We start from the raw sequence: 17022 nt of genomic DNA on the forward strand, positions 1-17022 counted from the left end.
AACATGTGAATCTGGGGGGAACATAAATATTCAGTCTATAGTGATGTGGATCAAGGCTGCCCCAGGTAGAGAAGCCCAAGGTGTCCTGGCCTACATGCTGATCTATATGACCCAATACATATCTAAAGTTATACAACCACACAATAACCAGACCCCTCCTGCACTGATACCGTTCAATGACTTTTTACATCATCTTTCCTTTGTCTAATAAAAATAAGTCACGTACCCATGCCTTACAAATTTAGCTCTAACGCTCAACACATTGCAGCTTTTACTGCCCGTGGGTCCTGTCCCCATGCTGCAGCTCTTACTGCCCATGGGTCCTGTCCCTGTGGGGGACTGCAATTGGCCACACCAAGATATGTCTCTTTGGCATGAGGAATATTTTGTGCTGGTTACTTTTAAAAAACTGCAGACAGGAAAGAAACTCTGAAAAGTAGAATTTACTTACCCTTTGTTAACAGACATTTACAATTGTAAAGGAAATCTCCATTTGTAAAGGTGTCTGCCTCTCTGCACCAGGAAGAAGAGGGCATGACCTTATGTCTGGAAACTCTTAATCAATGAGGAAGGCAAGGACTTAAGTCTGCATAATAATCTTACTCCTGTTTACTGTACTTGTCTGGTAACCTCCCCCAACATCCTCCTTTGTCTTTAGCTGAAGATGATATTTAAGGTGCTGGCTTCTGCCATTTTGGCGAGTTGCTCAGTTTGCCTGAGCCTCTCCCGTGTGTACATGTTATAAAGCTTTGTTTAATTTTCTCCTGTTATTCTGTCTCATGTGAATTTAATTCGTTCTCTGGCCAGAAGAACCCAGAGCTGGTAGAGGAAATGTCTTCCTCCCCTACACCTGTGACTGCCAGGCAATGTTCTGAATGTCAGGGGCTGCTTTTTTCTTTCTCTCAGCACTTAAAAAATGGCAGGCGCTTAGTAAACTCTGTCACTCACTGTCAGCCTGAGTTTGGGGTTTCACACACATCCTCTTTTAATCTTCACAATAATCCTGGATTAGGTATGAATATTCACATTTTAGAAGTGAAGAAAGAAATGTGATCTGAGCTTATGCAGCGGGTCAAGAGGTACATTAAACTAAGATGGAGAATGATAAACTAAAGGTCAGCATTTGCTTTTAGTTTATGTATTATTAACCCCTTAAGAGAGAAAAAGCAAAAGCAGGACGCTTTTCTCGACAACACGGGGCGGTGTGTTCTGCAAAAAGTCAAAGCCCTCCCAAAGGTGCGGCTTTTGTTAGATTTCCGCCGCTTTGCATTAGGAAAAGTGAGGCTTTGTTTTCAATCCAAGATATTATTATTCTGATGATGTGTGATTCACCGCCACACCAAACACGAACTTAAACGTGCACTTAAGGAAAAGACACAAATTACTGTAAAAGGCATTAGCACTCCGTGGGCAGTGTGTATATGTCGCGTGTTTCTGCAATCTGCAAACGATTTTCTGGCGCAGGGGTTCGTTCACCCACATAAGGACGTCGAAACCGCCTTTCTCCGCTCTACAAAACACTGCCGGACGACAAAGGCAAAGAGAGCCAGAAAAAGCGTCGGAGAGGCAGAGCCCGGCAGCGCCCTTGGGCTCAGACCTGGGGTCACAGGGCGTGCGATGTTTCCGCCCAGCCCCGGGAGCTTTGTGACTTCTGGCCCGCCCCTTGCGCTCTGCGTGTTTCCGGGCCAAGTTCGGGATGCCAGACATGGCGCTGCCAGGGCGGGTGTTCTTTACTCGGGTCTTCGATCCTCGGCGGGTAAGGCGGCGCTGGAGCGGCCGAGGGCCTGGCTTGCCCACCGCGAACGCTCTGCCCGTGCCCGCCTTTGGGGCGGTGACGGGGGGCGCGCAGAGCAAAGACCAGGGTTCCCGGGGCGCGGGGAGGGAGGACAGGGATCCCGTGGAGATAGGAGAGAGGACAGGGGGTACTGGGGCGCAAGGAGAAAGGACAGAGAGACCCTGGCTGCAAGGAGAGAGGAGCCGGGTACCGGAGCGCAGGGCCACGCGGAGGAAGCAGGAGCCTGGGCACTGGGTTTAAGAAGGGGAATAGTGTGTGTGTGCGTGTGTGTAAAGTTTTACATTCCTGGAAGTTTCAAAGTTGTGTGTAAATAGGTAGAAAAAGAGAATACTGCCCTTTGAGGAGTGGGTGAGAGTGGGGCCTAAGGGAGCATTCGCCTTATCTGCAGTCCTTTTATTAATGAAAATTCAAATATTAACACGAACATATTCACATAAAAGAAAGAAAGAAAACCCAGCTGTTTAAACTCCCCTTCCTAGAAGTAATGCCAGTAGAGATCAATCTCAGGCTGATCCTCTTCTGTCTCCCCCCATACTGTTGTTTTGTTCTGTCAACATCTCTTCACTGGACCCATAATGGAAATAAAGTATGCAAGTGAAGACAACTGGAGAGGGGAAGAAAGAAAAGAAAAGTAAAAAGAAGCAATGATATCCAAGACAGCCCCTTCCTCCAAATAAATTAAAAAGTCTTAATAAATTGAACTAAACCAAAAAACACAATTTCCTTAGCCAGGTGGAAAAATTAATCTGCCAACTGTGAAAAAACTTTTTTCAGTTTGATAAGAATGGGCAGCCATGGTATTCTTTTTTGAAAAATACGGACAAAGTCCCAATGTGAACAGAAGGAAAGGGCATGGTGAGCCAAGTAAGAGAACTTGGTTTTAGAAAGTGAGGTTTGTTCAAGGCTAGTGTTTTGTTGATACTATTTTCTTTTCCTGTAAGGATTTAGGTTACAGGTCACTGTAAAAGAAGCCTATGTTTTCTGATCCCTTCTCAAGAACTTTCTCATTTGAATCCTACAACAGCTCTGTGAGGTAGAAAGTCTTCAGAAATTTTCTTTTTTAACACAAATCATTACGATTGTAGTAATAAGGTCACACAGATTGTATCCCAGCGCTTCTGACACCATTAGACAATACAGTTTGAGAGGGAGAAAATGAACTCATTTAAAAATTAATTGTAATCTGACAATTTTGGAATTTCTCTGCTTAAGAAAAATGGCAGTTTTGAGCATTGGAGTTTGGAGGCAAGAGATGCCCCAGTTAGAATGCTTTGTTGCCTTCCTGGCATATGCAGGCTTGGGTTTGAATTCCTTGGAGTAGAAAAGTCTTCCCATCTGTGAAGTGGGAGGTTGTTCCAGGGAACATCATGTTTTTGTGGGTAAATACAAGTTGTTACAATTAAAACCCCTAATTTGAATATTTTTGTTACCAAGAACCAAGGGAAATGTTTCATTTGTCATAATTCCTATTTATGAGTGCTGTATTACACTGTACTACTGTTAGCCAGTAGACCTTAATTCAACACAACAAACGTTTATTCAGAACTGGTTCTGTGCCTGGCCCTGGGGATGCAAATTTTAAAAAATAGGAACACTGTTCTCAAGTTCTCTCATTTCTTCTGGGAATGAGAGCTTTGTCCTGACCCCATGGGAGTAGGGGCGAGAGTGGAGGCAAGTGGTCAAACCCCAGTAATCCTCTCTCCAAATGATAGGCCATGGCAGCTTCAACTAGGGAATGGTGTGTATGCAGAGGGAAGTCAAGTGGTATTTAGGAGGTAAATTGAGAGGCCTTGGTGATTGGTTGGTGGTGGGGGGCCCATTGAAGATTGGGCCATGCTGAGAAGGTGATATGGCACCATCAAATTGTGAACAGGATAGTGTTATCATCAGATGAGACAAGATGGAGAGACCAGAAGTCCAAACAAAAGTGCTGAGCATCTGAACTAAGGGCGGTGTTGGAGCTGTTTAGGACTACAATCCACCGAACTTAGTAGTTTGGATTTGTGGTATGAGATGAAGCCCAAGTTTCTATCTTGGGCCTCTGAGCTAAGGGAAATGCCACTCTCTGAGAGAGGGCATTTATGAGGGGGGCAGGGGGAAGAGGACTCAAGTGATGTGTGTTGAGCATGTTAAATGGCCCCTGGAATTTCTAAACTGGTAAATAGATAATTTAATTAAGTTACAGAGATGGAGGTGAGACTGTGAGTTCTGTATGGGAGTGTTAGGGAAGGCATAGAACTCTCAGAGCTGGCTTTGAATGATGAATGTTGGGTGATGGGGGGGATCAATTTGTGTAAAGATAGGAAGGTAGGAGACAGTTTGTGTTTGGGGAACTCTGAGTATTTTGTTTTCCTGAGTGTAAATTTCAAGAAGAGAAAGCAGAGGAAGGTGAGGCTGGAGAGATGGACAGGAGCCAGGTCATGAGGATTTGGTGTGCTATGTGAAGCAAAGGAATCTGGACTTTATACAGCTGTCAGGAGCCATTGAAGGATCTTAAGGAGAGAAGTACTATGAGCAGGTTTGCAGTACTCTGGGGGGCAGCATCACGGATGGGTTGGGGTGAGGAGAGACTGGAGGCTGGAGACCAGATAAGAGATGACATAGCATAGGCCCTCAGTATTTGTGAATGACGGGAGATATGGGCCTTTGAAGTCAGGCAGTGGATAGAGGGGAACGATACCAGGGAGGTAAAATGCATGGGGCTTGGGGATAGAGGGGATATATTAGGTGAAGAGAAAGAGGATGTGAGTCACTAGAAGGAATCACATGGATGAATGGTGGCCTCAGAGCTCAGACAGGCATATGAAGAATTTCAAAATAAACTCCCTCCCAAAACTGTAAAGCTAACTTTGCAATATTAAAAAAATCTAGATCTCAGATTATTCCCCACAGGTCATTATAAAACACATCAAAAGAGGAGGGGAATTCTAAAGTTAGCCAAGGGTTTCATACAGCTGGTGTTAGAAGACATTCCCTTGATGTTTGGCAACTCTTAGTTTATATTTATTTATTTATTTACTGAGGAAGATTAGCTCTGAGCTAACATCTATGCCAATCTTCCTCCACTTTTTTTTAATATGTGGGTTGTCACCACAGCATGGCTGACGAGTGATGTAGGTCTGTGTCCAGGATCTAAAACAGCGAACCTGGACCACCGACGTGGAGCATGCCAAACTTGACCACTATGCCATGGAGCTGGCCCCCAGGCAACCCTTAGTTTTTAAAGAAAATCCCAGGTAGAAAATGATCAGCAATCTCAGCTGTCCTATGTTTTTCTCTCTTTAAGGTGATTACTCACTTTGAGATCAGAGATGGCTGGGTAAATATAAGTAAGTTAAGGGTAAAGAGACAACTGTTCTTTGATCCCTTCCAGTCTGGGGAAACTACCCCCACCGCATTCAATCACAAAAGCAGTGATAGAACTGTAGGCTCTCACAGTCCTTGAAATGATGTTGCCATTTGCCTTTAGCCCCAGTTTCTTCTCTCTGCTTCAAAATCATATTTCCAACTGCAGTTTAGATATCCCCACCTGAATATTCCATGGATAATCCAGGTATGGCATTTTTAATACAGCACTCCTTATCTTCATTTTTCCAACGTGGATCTTTTCATGTCAACCCAGTCATTTCAGTTACAGCATCACTCCACACACAGCTATTTAAACTAGAAAACTCAGTTATCTTCAGCTTTCCTCTTCTCACCTCTTCCAGTGGGTTGGCTTCTGAATTCAGGCCAACCTACATGTTAAATGCATGTGGAAAATGTTGTCTTATCTTGATTTCTGTTGTCCTCATTATTTCTCACCTAGGCTAATGCCTTCTGTCTGACTGCTGTCCATTTCCTTCTTCTAGTTCACAGTTAAATCTTACTCCTTCTAAAACACAAAAGCAATGCAAAAAGTAACAGAGATACTGAGGTGAAGGTAGGAGAGGTGGAAAAGGCTCTCTCAGCCAAATGGCCTTGATCTTTTCAGTAAAGTGAAAGACTTTTTCAGCTTTTAGTGAAATAGGTAAGGTGTGCTGAGGTTGGGCTTTGAGGCAAGAAGAAATCATTGGACCAGGCAATTTTAGGTCCATTTTCTGGGACCTTCCCACCTGCAGATAATCTTATTTGCTAACTTCCTGCCACGTCTAATACTGGTATCCCTGTCTATGACATCATCTTCTCCTGCCTGGCTTGCTACAAAAGCGTTATACCTAGTCTCCCTGCTTCCAGCCTTGCCTCCTACATTCCATGGCAGCCAGAATGATCCTCTAAAAACTTAAGGCAGATCATGCTAATCTTCTGCTCAAAACTTTGGAGATGTTTCCCACTGGACTCAGAGTAAAAGCCTAAGCCCACATAGTGGTGGACTCAGCCTGCATGATCCAGGCCCCTTAACCTCATTGACCTCACCTGCTGCCCCTCTTTCCCTCCCTTCTCCCTCTCCAGCAAAGCACTGGCCTTTTGACTCTTCCTCATTGTGCTAGGCACACTTCCTTCTCAGGGCCTTTGCTCTTGCTCTTCTTTCTGCCTGAGAGAAGTATGTGACTCATTCCCTCACCTCCTTTAGGACTTGGCTGAAATGTCACCTCATTGTCCTAGGCCTTATTTTTCCCCACAGGACATATTAGCTTTTAATATACTATATATTTCACTTAGTTTAGTTATCTCCCTCCCCCCAAAAGAGAATGTCTCTTAGGGTAGAATATTGTATCTGTTTTGCTGGCTGCTATATTGCCATTGCTTGGAACAGTGGCCGAGACATAGTAGATGCTCAGGAAAAACTTGCTAAAAATAATTGAGTTAACTCTATCCTAATCCTAATCCCTAGTTTACCTCTAATACTTTTTCATATAAGCAAATTCCCAAATCAAAACAAACCCTTTTCAAGAGCAGAGGTTTTATTTCTTGGTTTAAAAATACTGTTAGTTTTGTCTAACATGATAGGGATCAATAAGAGATGACTTGAATGAGAGGCAAGCAGGAGTGAAAATCTCAGAAAATTTCAGATTGTCTGCTAATTTATCTTTTTGATTTCATGTCCTTTTATTGTGTAGTAATGGGGAAGCATCTGTTTGGTCCACATCTAATTGCAAATCAGAACTTAATAAAAATGAGAAGTACACCCTATAGCACAGAACAACTACTTTTTCAAGGACTCATGTTCATTGCTATAAGATGTATCATTACTCAAAAGTGTAATTTCTGTCTTGCTTGTAATATCTTTTTTTATTACAATTTTAAATTACGAAAGTGTAATTTCTTGTCTATGCAGCAATTGCATAATTCAACCTAGCCACTGGAGCTTGGAGTCCAGCTAACTTTCTTTTATATTTGCTCAGCCTTACCTTCAAGTTGCTGTGGCAACAAGATCTGTGTTCTGCAGGAACTTAGAATATCAGTGGCCTCTCTGCCTTACCCTATTTAAGCGAAGGAGCAGGTGGAGGTGCTCGAGCAATCCACACAGGCACAGAGACTGAGCTTAACATAGCCTGCGGCAAGCCGTGGGAGTGGGTAGAGTTTGGGCACTCAGTTCTTTTAAAGTTTATAGGGTCGCTATTGGCATTAGTGGATGGGACAGTTCTTCATTCTGCAGGGCTGTCCTTTTCTGCACTGCAGCATCAAGTACCATGTCCGTCTAGCTATCACTGTCATCCTTTGAAAAATAAGATTGTCTGATCTTTACCAAGCTGAGATTTTTAGATGACAGTTAAGGCCCAGTTTGCAAAGCACTTATCATGTGAATTGGATTCGGGATAAATTTGATCTAAAAAAATATTCATTCTGACTTAAATCAACAGATACTTAAAACTCCAAAAAAATAGATATGGTAATATTTCATTGTCTTTGTAAATAGAGCTCACACTTAAGTGTGGAATATAGAAAACTTACACTTCAAATAAGGCATACATCCTTATGACACTGATTCTGTGCTACTTTTCTTCTTTCTGTAACTTTATACCCTTTGTATATTGTATGCTCACATGTCTGATTTGATTTTCTTAACTTTTTAATGAAAAATTAACTTAGGAACATGTCGAATATTCATCAGTACAAAAGTGTATGCAGTAGCAATTCAATAATTCCCTCTCCCAAGAGGTTACTGTTATGAATCATTTCTTGTGGATCCTTCCAACAATTTTTGTGCATGTATCACCATATGTATGATGATATCATCATTTGGGTATGTTACCTATGGCAATGCAGATAGTTTGTGTTCTAGTCTTTTCTATCACAAACATTGCTTTAGTAAATATGTTTGCATATTCTAAGCCCATTGCATTTCTGCGTCCCTAAAAATGAATTTTATGATAAGCTTGTCATAAGTTGTGTGAAAAGCCAGTTAGAATTTTGATCAGTATTGCATCAAATCTGTAGATCAATTTGGAGAATATTGACATCTTAACAAAATTAAGTTTTCCAATCCATGAACACAGGATGTCTTTCCATTTATTTAGGTCTTCTTTAATTTCTTAATGATGTTTTGTAGTTTTCAGTTTACAAGTCTTGCCCCTCTTTTATTAAATTTATTAGTATTTTATTTTTCATGTGATTGTATATAGAATTTTCATAAATTCCTTTTCATCTTAATACATATCTTCAAATATAGCTTCTCCTCACCCCTCAAATGAGTGAGTATATCTATTGGATAAATTCCTAAATGTGGAGTTGCTGGGTCACAGGATGTTCATAGTTATCATTTTGATAAATGTTGTCAAATTGGCCTCCAAAGATGTTGCCCCAATTCATGTCATCAGATTGTGAGTGACTTTAATAAGCCATTTCTCGTATTATGTATTATAAAATTTTGAACTTTCCCAATCTAGTGAGAGAAAAATGGTATCTCCCTTTGTTTATATGCTTACTAAGTAATAATCAATGTGGTTGGATGTATTTTCTTTATGTGGACTACCTCTTTAAACCCTTCGTCTAGTTTTTCTATTTGCAAATGACTTGTTATTACTCATATATCAATAGATTTGGATTTTCTTGAGTGTAAACTAATTTTTAAGATGCCATAAGTTAGTCATTGGAAATGACTATTTTAACTTGTTAAAACAATTGGCAAAGACCTGGATTTGTATCATGTATCTGCATAAAACTACATGTCTGCACCCATGCACTTTTGAATGGCATTGAAACCTGGCCAATCAGTGTTACATCCAATAAAACAAGTATTTACTGAATGCCTAATTAGTACCAGAAACCCTACTACAGTGATGAACGGGGACTATTCTGCCTTCCTGGATGCTCACAGTCTGGTGTGGAAGACTGCATCCTAATGGAGGGAGGGATTCATTTGGCCCATTTCTTTTGACAGAGGCACCTGTTAAAAATTGTCAAAAGATTTTGACACTTTTACTTGGTTTTGAAGCTTACTCTGCTAGGTTGAGAAAGTGAGTAATTCAGGCTGAAGAGAAAGCAGGAGCAAAGGCTGGAAGGTGAAAGTGCTTGGCAAGTTTCAAGAGTGCCGTGGGGTTGGTGAGCGCAGAGCGTATACCTACATGGTGGAACAGTTAGGAGGTGGGGCTGGGAAGGGAGGTTGAGGCCATACTGTCCAACAGCTTGAATGCCATGCTAGCGTTTAATTTTTGTGTTTTTCACTCTGGAGGACATCAGTGTTTTTCAGGAATGGGATTTTAATATGGAGGCCAAATCAATAGTAATGATGACAATGATGGTGAAATAGGTAAGCTAAAAGTTATTTACACATTAACTTGTTTGGTTCCACAACTTCTGTGTGAGGGTATGTTAGTATATGACTTCTGCAGATTTGAAACTGGATTTTCTTAATAATGTCCCTAGTATACTAAGCAATTATTTTTATAGAAATTTGTTTTACAGGAAACTTCAGAAAATTCTCCATGGTATAAAAAAACACCATTTTTTTCCCTCTTTTTTGTATTGATTTCTTGGATTTTATTTAAACTAGGAGTTACACACTCAAATTCCTCAGGTCCCTGAAGCCTGTGTAAATGTAAGAGGCCACCCAGTGAACAGGGCTCACTTTGCCTCTGTAAGTGGGGGCTGGGCAGAGCTCAGTCCTTCTCAATTGGGCATGAGCTGAGCCTTGCAGGAAGGTGGACCTAAGTGTGAGTAGAGCTCCTGATTTTTGTCTAAATATTGGGTCAAAATTTTTAAAACGTTGGGCAGGGCTAACAAAACATATTTGGCCTAAGATCACCAATGTGCTTCTATCTTAGATGTTTATTCTAGACATTTTAGACTAGCTGAAACACTTAAGTAATTTAGTTGTAAATCTCATTGATATACAGTCCTCATCCTGTAGGGAAGAGACAGTCAGAATTGCCATTTTGAGGATTAGAAGTACAAACATTTTACATTAGTTTAGATGCCAAAATTTAGGAATACATGAAGGAGGAAGATATTGTTTATATGATGTGAGAGAGTGATGAGTATGGAAGGGGAGGCAGGTGATAGGTGATCTTTTTTTCTGGGAGATTTCAGAACTTCTAATGCTAAAAATTAAATCTGTATTTCCAAAATTATAGGACTTTAGAGAGTTTTAAAAATTTTGGAAACTTTAAAGATTTCTGGAAAAATCAATCTTGATATGAAAGATGTTATTTCCATTTTCAAAAAACCCAACATATTTCTAGAAAAACCGCAGAGCAGGATTTGAAAATCTTTAAAAACCTATTTTGTATCTATTTTTTATGACTCACAAAGAAACAGCCAAAATGCTGTTTCAGGTTATTCAGGATCCTTCTTTGTAGAAATAGGAGTCTGAATACAGTATGATCCTGTGAGGTCTGTTTTTCTCTATAGATCTTAATGTTGAAATGAACAACTTGCTTTTAGGCAAACAGATGGTTTGAATTTAATATTCAAGAGCATATATGCTGTGAATTATCAGGTAATATGAATTGAAATAGCACATCAATTTCTTCACTTTTGGTTTGGGGGGTCATAAGATCAGTATTGATCAGATCAAATAAGATACAACAGGTGAGCCTGTGCTATGTAGATACCTGATACGTTATAGACATATTAGGAATCATTACCAAATATGATTAGTTCTACCTTTGTATTCTTCCCTCCACCAGTTAGTTGAGAAAATATTTTAAGATAAAGTTTTTATGCAAATATCTTGCTTCATTTATCTTTCATAAAGCACTACATCAAATTCCCGATACAAATCAACAGTAAGTAAAAATTCATCATAGAGCCTTTCAAAAATTAGAACACATTTTTTCATTATTACTGAGTAGTGACAAACTCACCAGGCTACTTGTGCAAATTTCCTAATTCATCATCTTAATATAATAGTTCTGGAGGCAGTGGCAGCTTTAAGTAGAACTGCCATTTATGTAGAGAAAGATTATTGTAGGTTGCTTCGATTATCAAGCCTTGGCAAAAGGATACAAAGCTAAAAGGAAATATAACAACTGGCACAGAACATAACTAGATTTGCAAATTTATCTTCACCATTTATTTTATACATGTTTTCAAATTTTGTCTCGCAATAACTTTTTCCTGATTATAAAATCAAATTATACTTACTGAGTAGAAGAATACCTAAAAAACCATCAAATAAACAGAAAGAATAAATAATCAAACATAATCCCATCACCTAGAAGTAATTAACTGTGAAGGTAATGGATAGCCAGCCCTGGTGGTCTAGTGGTTAAGATTCAGTGCTCTCACTCCCATGGCCTGGGTTTGTTTCTTGGTTCAGGGAACCAAACCACTCATCTGTCACTTATCATAGTGTGGTGGCTGCATGATGCTGACAGCTATGCCACTGGTATTTCAAATACTAACTGGGTCACCTATGGTGGACAGGTTTTAGCCGAGCTTCCAGACTAGACAGACTAGGAAGAAGGACCTGGCCACGCATTTATGAACAATCGGCCATGAAAACCCTATGAATAGTAGGGGAGCATTATCTCATAGGGCACCAGAAGGTGAGAGAATGGTGCAAAAAGACTGGGCAAGGTTCTGTTCTACTGTACACAGGGTTGCTAGGAGTTGGAATCAACTTGGTAATGGATGGACTTTGAAGTCACGCATCTTGGATTTTCGTTGTCTTTACTACTTATTGTTATTTGCCTTTAAAAGTTAGTTACTTGACCTTTCTGTGCTTCAGTTCCCTCATCTATAAAATGGGAGTAACTATTAATAGAGTTTACCTTACAAGATTCTTGTGAGATAATGCGTTAAAAGTCTTTAGTAGACCTTGGCACATGGTAAATACTGAATCTACTACTTACTGTTGTTATTTCCTTCTAGTCTTTTTTCTAAGCAATATTTTTATTTATACTTAAGAACATACTGTATATTTCTTTTTTCACTTACTGTCATATCATAAGCACTTTCTTGTGCAATTTCCACTTGATGAACATCCTTATTCTAAGTCATTGACCACATTTTTAATTATTTTCTTAGGATAAATTTCTAGATATCCCACATCAACTGATGGTGACCCGTTTAGCTTACAGGAATACTCCAGCAGGAAATGATAGATTCTGGAGTTTTAATCTTGTAACGATGACCTGATGGGGAATATCAGATACCTCACTGGTGTGATCATTAAGCTCATTAGGAGCTCAGTGAGTGGAGAGAGGCAATATACAAGGTGGTTAATAATCTTGGTTCTGCCACTTGGGCATATGTCTATTTAACTTCTCTGGGCCCCTCCTGTACGCTGGGGTAAAAGTAATACCTATTTCATGGGGTAGTGAAGACTAGTTAGTTTGATGTCTAATCCTGACACATGGTAAGCACTTAATGAACATTAGCTCTTTATTTGTTATTATGTTCAACACTTAAAGGTTTGTTTTCATAATTAAATGTGAGAGAATGGTAGTGATTTTCACAAGTAGTGTGAGAGTATAAGTTGTAAAGTATAAGATAGGACAATACAAATATTTTTTAGTTCAAAATGTTTTGATTTGCCCCCATTTTACATATAACAGAAATATTTTTTCTCTTCTAAATTTATTATCCACAAGACAACATGGGAAAGAGGCATTTGATTTAATAAACCCTGTAAAGAACATTTTATAATTTTCTTCAGTGATTCAAAGATGGAATGTTATTTTTATCCAAATTCTTGTTAAAAAACAAAAATACTTTATGTAACTTTTTAAAAAGGTAAATCTAAGCAAAACAGCTGCACATAATAATGCTAGTTTTTATAGAGTGCTTACTATGTGCTACACAATTTTCTGGGTATTTTACTTATATTAACGAATGTTAATATAATATAACATCCTATGAGGAAGGTTCTATTATTATCTCCAATTATAGAAGAAACTGAGGCAAAAAAGAGGTTAAATAACTCACTGAAAGTTATGCAATTAGGGAGAAAATTCTGTCCTATGTAGTGTAGCTCCAAAGCCCATCCTTTTAACCATTCCACTATGTTATTTAACGTTACAATAGAAAAAGAATAATAATTGATTAAATACAATACCAAATGTTTATGCAAATTTGTATTAATCCAAGAATTTCATTAACATTGAAGTTTTTAAAACTTTATCTCTTCTGTGGGAAAACATGTATACAGGTTTCAATGCATTTTTTTCTTTTAGTTTTTCAGTTATGGAACAAAAATATATCAAAACATTGAAGCTTTTCAGTCCAAATTCTTTCCGCCTCTTCAAAAAGCAATGCTACCACCAAATAGCTTTCAAGGAAAAGTGGCATTTATTACTGGGGGAGGTACTGGCCTTGGTAAAGGAATGACAACTCTTCTGTCCAGCCTTGGGGCTCGATGTGTGATAGCCAGCCGGTAAGTCAGTCTCAGCAAGTTGCTTGGTGAGATTCCATGCATGAAACAATTCTGTGCTGCCATATTGGAAACAGTGTTTGCCAGAGTTGTTTGATTTGCATCTTAATCTCCTATGAATATCCTTTAGAATATTTAAATAAATCTCCTTGGAAGTCAGTTACAGTTTGTGATGATAGAAATGATTGATTATGGAACTGATGATTTATACATTTTTTATACATTTTTCAAATTCAGTAATAGAATTTTTTTCTGTATATGAACATGAAGCTACATTGAGGCTGCTTTGTGTTCAGTGGTAGTGATTATAATTACTTCTTCAATAGATAACCTTGCACCAGGATAATGGATATAATCCTTCCATTTTCTATAAGATGGGGAGATATTTCAAAATATCTATTGTGATGAATGTAGGAAGAGTAAGACCATGTGGAAGAAATTTCTTTTTATTTAGGTACATTCTGGTGCTCTATAACTATGCAAGTCTAGAGTTTTAGAGACTCGTCAAAAAATCTACCTCTTCCTCCAGTTTTGAATAGTGTAAAATTTTTAGATAGGCCAAGTAGTAATCTGAATGACAAGTTACTGTGTAATTTACAGAGGGCCAAAGGAATTTCTTTCGATGTTTCCTTCAATGCAAATTGGCCAGAACATTTTTGTTTTTATGTTGTAATGTTTTTGAGTGATAACATATTATTTTCTTTGTAACACTACATAATTTACATGGTTTATTTTTTGTGTTTCTTTTAAGAGTATAAGATTCTGAATGCATATAAGTTGTCTAAACCCGTCAATTTGGTCTAAAGTCTACTAAAATAGATTTTATATATAACATAGATTTTATGTATAACATAAGCTTACATTATACCATGAATGTTTTTTCTTTCTAAATCAGGCTTGGGCAAGGAAACAGATAGAAATCATTGTAATTAAGCAAGTAATGTTAAATCTGTGAGTAGATATAAAGTAATTGGTTTAAAAGTAAATAATTCAATAAATTAGATGCTATATAAAAATTGATTGAATTTAACTTGTAGAAAATGAATTCATTCAAACTGACTTGCTTGTAGGTATAGCTTTCTTATTTTCTCAAAAATACATCTCTTTAAGCTATAGATTCTCTGTTTTTTAATTTATGGAATTAAAAAGAAAAAGTATAATATGAAGTTATTTCAGAACTCATGCAAAGTATCATGTATTTATTTCTAGAAAGATGGATGTTTTGAAAGTTACTGCAGATCAAATTTCTTCTCAAACTGGAAATAAGGTACATGAAAAACGGTTATTTAAATCAGATTTAGGAATTATAATGTGCATAAATAATTTACTCCTGTTTTTGGCTTAGGGAGTCTGAAAAAATGTAGGATTCTTTTTTCTTTCTGTTATTTTGTAGGTTCATGCAATTCAGTGTGATGTGAGGGATCCTGAGATGGTGCAAAACACTGTGTCGGAACTGATCAAAATCGCGGGACATCCTGATGTAAGTGTAATGGTGATGAGGCCAAAGTAAGAGGCATTTGACATTGATAACACCCAGCAAGATGCACTAAGGAAATAAAATATTGATGTGAGCAAGTGTGTTGAGATGCACCTATTTTCTATCCCTAGCTAAAAGCTAGCTCGGCTTAAAGCAGGGAACAGATTAGAACAGACTGCTATACCATTTCCTTTCAGGAATACTTACAAAGGCATTTACAGTCTTTTGAACAAATTTGATTTCACTTTATTTAATAAGATTATGAAATAAGAAGAGCATTTATCCAAGAGCACAATATCTAGTTTAAATGATTCATATTCTTTGCTTTTCCTAATAATTTTTGATTATCTCTATCAGTAGAGGAGACTAATACAAACAAGGAAACCTACAAGAAACTCCAGATTTCTCCTTTTAAGACTTGAGATATACATAGGTATTTTGCTGTTGTTTGGCTCACATATTGGAAAGAAGCCATTTCCTCCAGTAGTCTCAAAGAGAATATTTGTTATGTTAAAGATATTTTCAAACAGACCAATAATATTGAATCTGCTAACTAAGTGGAATCTTTATTGATAGTGATGAAACAGGTCTTCAACCAAGAGTTTCACTGGGTAAGTTAAGCCAAAATGACACCAGAAATTAAAGGCATTTTAATTGAGATTCCTTGAAATAAAGTGTAGTCACTTGGTAGATAAGCTTAATTTGTATTTATATTCTTTTTTTTTTCTTTGCTGAGGAAGAATTGTCTTGAACTAATGTCTGTTGCCAATCTTCCTCTTTTTGCCTAAGGAAGATTGTTGTTGAGCTAACGCCTGTGCCAGTCTTCCTCTATTTTGTGTGTGGGTTGCTGCCACAGCATGGCTGCCAATGAGTGTTGTAGGTCCGCGCCCAGGAACTGAACCTGGGCCACTGAAGCAGAATGTGCTGAACTTAACCAATAGGCTATGGAACCAACCCATATTTAGTCTTAATAATAGACTTTACCCTAATTTTGAGACAGGTATTAGGATTCTGAAATTTGGTAAATAGCATAGGAGATTTTCACAGGCTCAAAAAAAGTAAAACGAAACAAACTTTCATGGTATTGTTTCATAGCAAATTGTGAACTTTAGCTTTATTGTATTATTTGGATTCATAAGTTTCAGAAATAAAAGCCATTGAGGGAAAATGTTCTTCCTCATCTAAAAATTTTTATAACTTATCATATTCATTTATTAGATTGTGATAAACAATGCAGCAGGGAATTTTATTTCTCCCACCGAAAGACTCTCTCCTAATGCTTGGAAGACCATAACTGACATAGTTCTAAATGGTACAGCCTTTGTGACACTGGAAATTGGAAAACAACTAATTAAAGCACAGAAAGGTATGTTTACTTATTCTTCACATATTTATTGAGTCTCTGCTGTGCACAAGCTCTGTGTTAAGCCATGGGATACTTACAAAAGTTAATATATCTGCACTTGTACAACTCATAACTAATGGAGAAGAAAGATGCTTAAATAACTGCCATACGCTATGATGTGAGCTATAATGCATATATATTTCATGTGCATTGGAAATCCAGAGACTGGAATGACTAACTCTCCCTAGGGATGATTATCAGGTTGAGGAACAAGTTGCAGTTTGAGCTGAATTATCAAAGATCTACATCTGGACAAGGGAGAGGGAAAGTAAATGTGAATATCCATAGGAAGAGGCCTGGTGGAGGGGAAAAGCAGAAGGGTTTAAGGACTGATGAGAAATTTGATGCGGTTGGAGATAGGAGAGAAAGTGGTAGGAAATGATTATGAGGAGGTGGGTTGGGTGTAACGGGGAAAGTTCCCAGTACCATGATAGGAAATTTGGTTTTAATCCCTCAGTATTGGAAAGTTATTTCCTTATGGATTTCTCTTGAAGGTGTCTCGTGAAAAATGTGACTTGATTGGAAAGGTTACTGGCAAAAATGTAGGGGACGGAAAAGCTTAGGGAGACCATTCAGGAGGGTTTGATTTTTCTTTTGGCGTGTGGATG

The 17022-nt window shown here is 38.2% G+C and overlaps 1 protein-coding gene across 2 annotated transcripts in view; it reads left to right on the plus strand.

The window, feature by feature from the left end:
* The first annotated feature begins 1274 nt into the window (after window positions 1–1274).
* DECR1 (2,4-dienoyl-CoA reductase 1) overlaps window positions 1275–17022 on the plus strand; it is a 45011-nt gene continuing 29263 nt past the window's right edge. The window contains exons 1-6 of one of the 2 annotated variants that reach the window (XM_070631698.1): window positions 1626–1756; window positions 9398–9467; window positions 13336–13535; window positions 14742–14799; window positions 14926–15012; window positions 16228–16375. In XM_070631698.1, coding sequence (XP_070487799.1) covers window positions 13414–13535; window positions 14742–14799; window positions 14926–15012; window positions 16228–16375 — 415 coding nt within the window. In that variant the 5' untranslated portion in view covers window positions 1626–1756; window positions 9398–9467; window positions 13336–13413. Of the gene's footprint in view, window positions 1757–9397; window positions 9468–13335; window positions 13536–14741; window positions 14800–14925; window positions 15013–16227; window positions 16376–17022 lie in introns of both variants that reach the window. The other variant, XM_070631697.1, reaches the window with a different exon arrangement.

Source organism: Equus przewalskii, chromosome 8 (assembly GCF_037783145.1).
Source record: "Equus przewalskii isolate Varuska chromosome 8, EquPr2, whole genome shotgun sequence".
NCBI classification, from domain to species: Eukaryota; Metazoa; Chordata; class Mammalia; order Perissodactyla; family Equidae; genus Equus; species Equus przewalskii.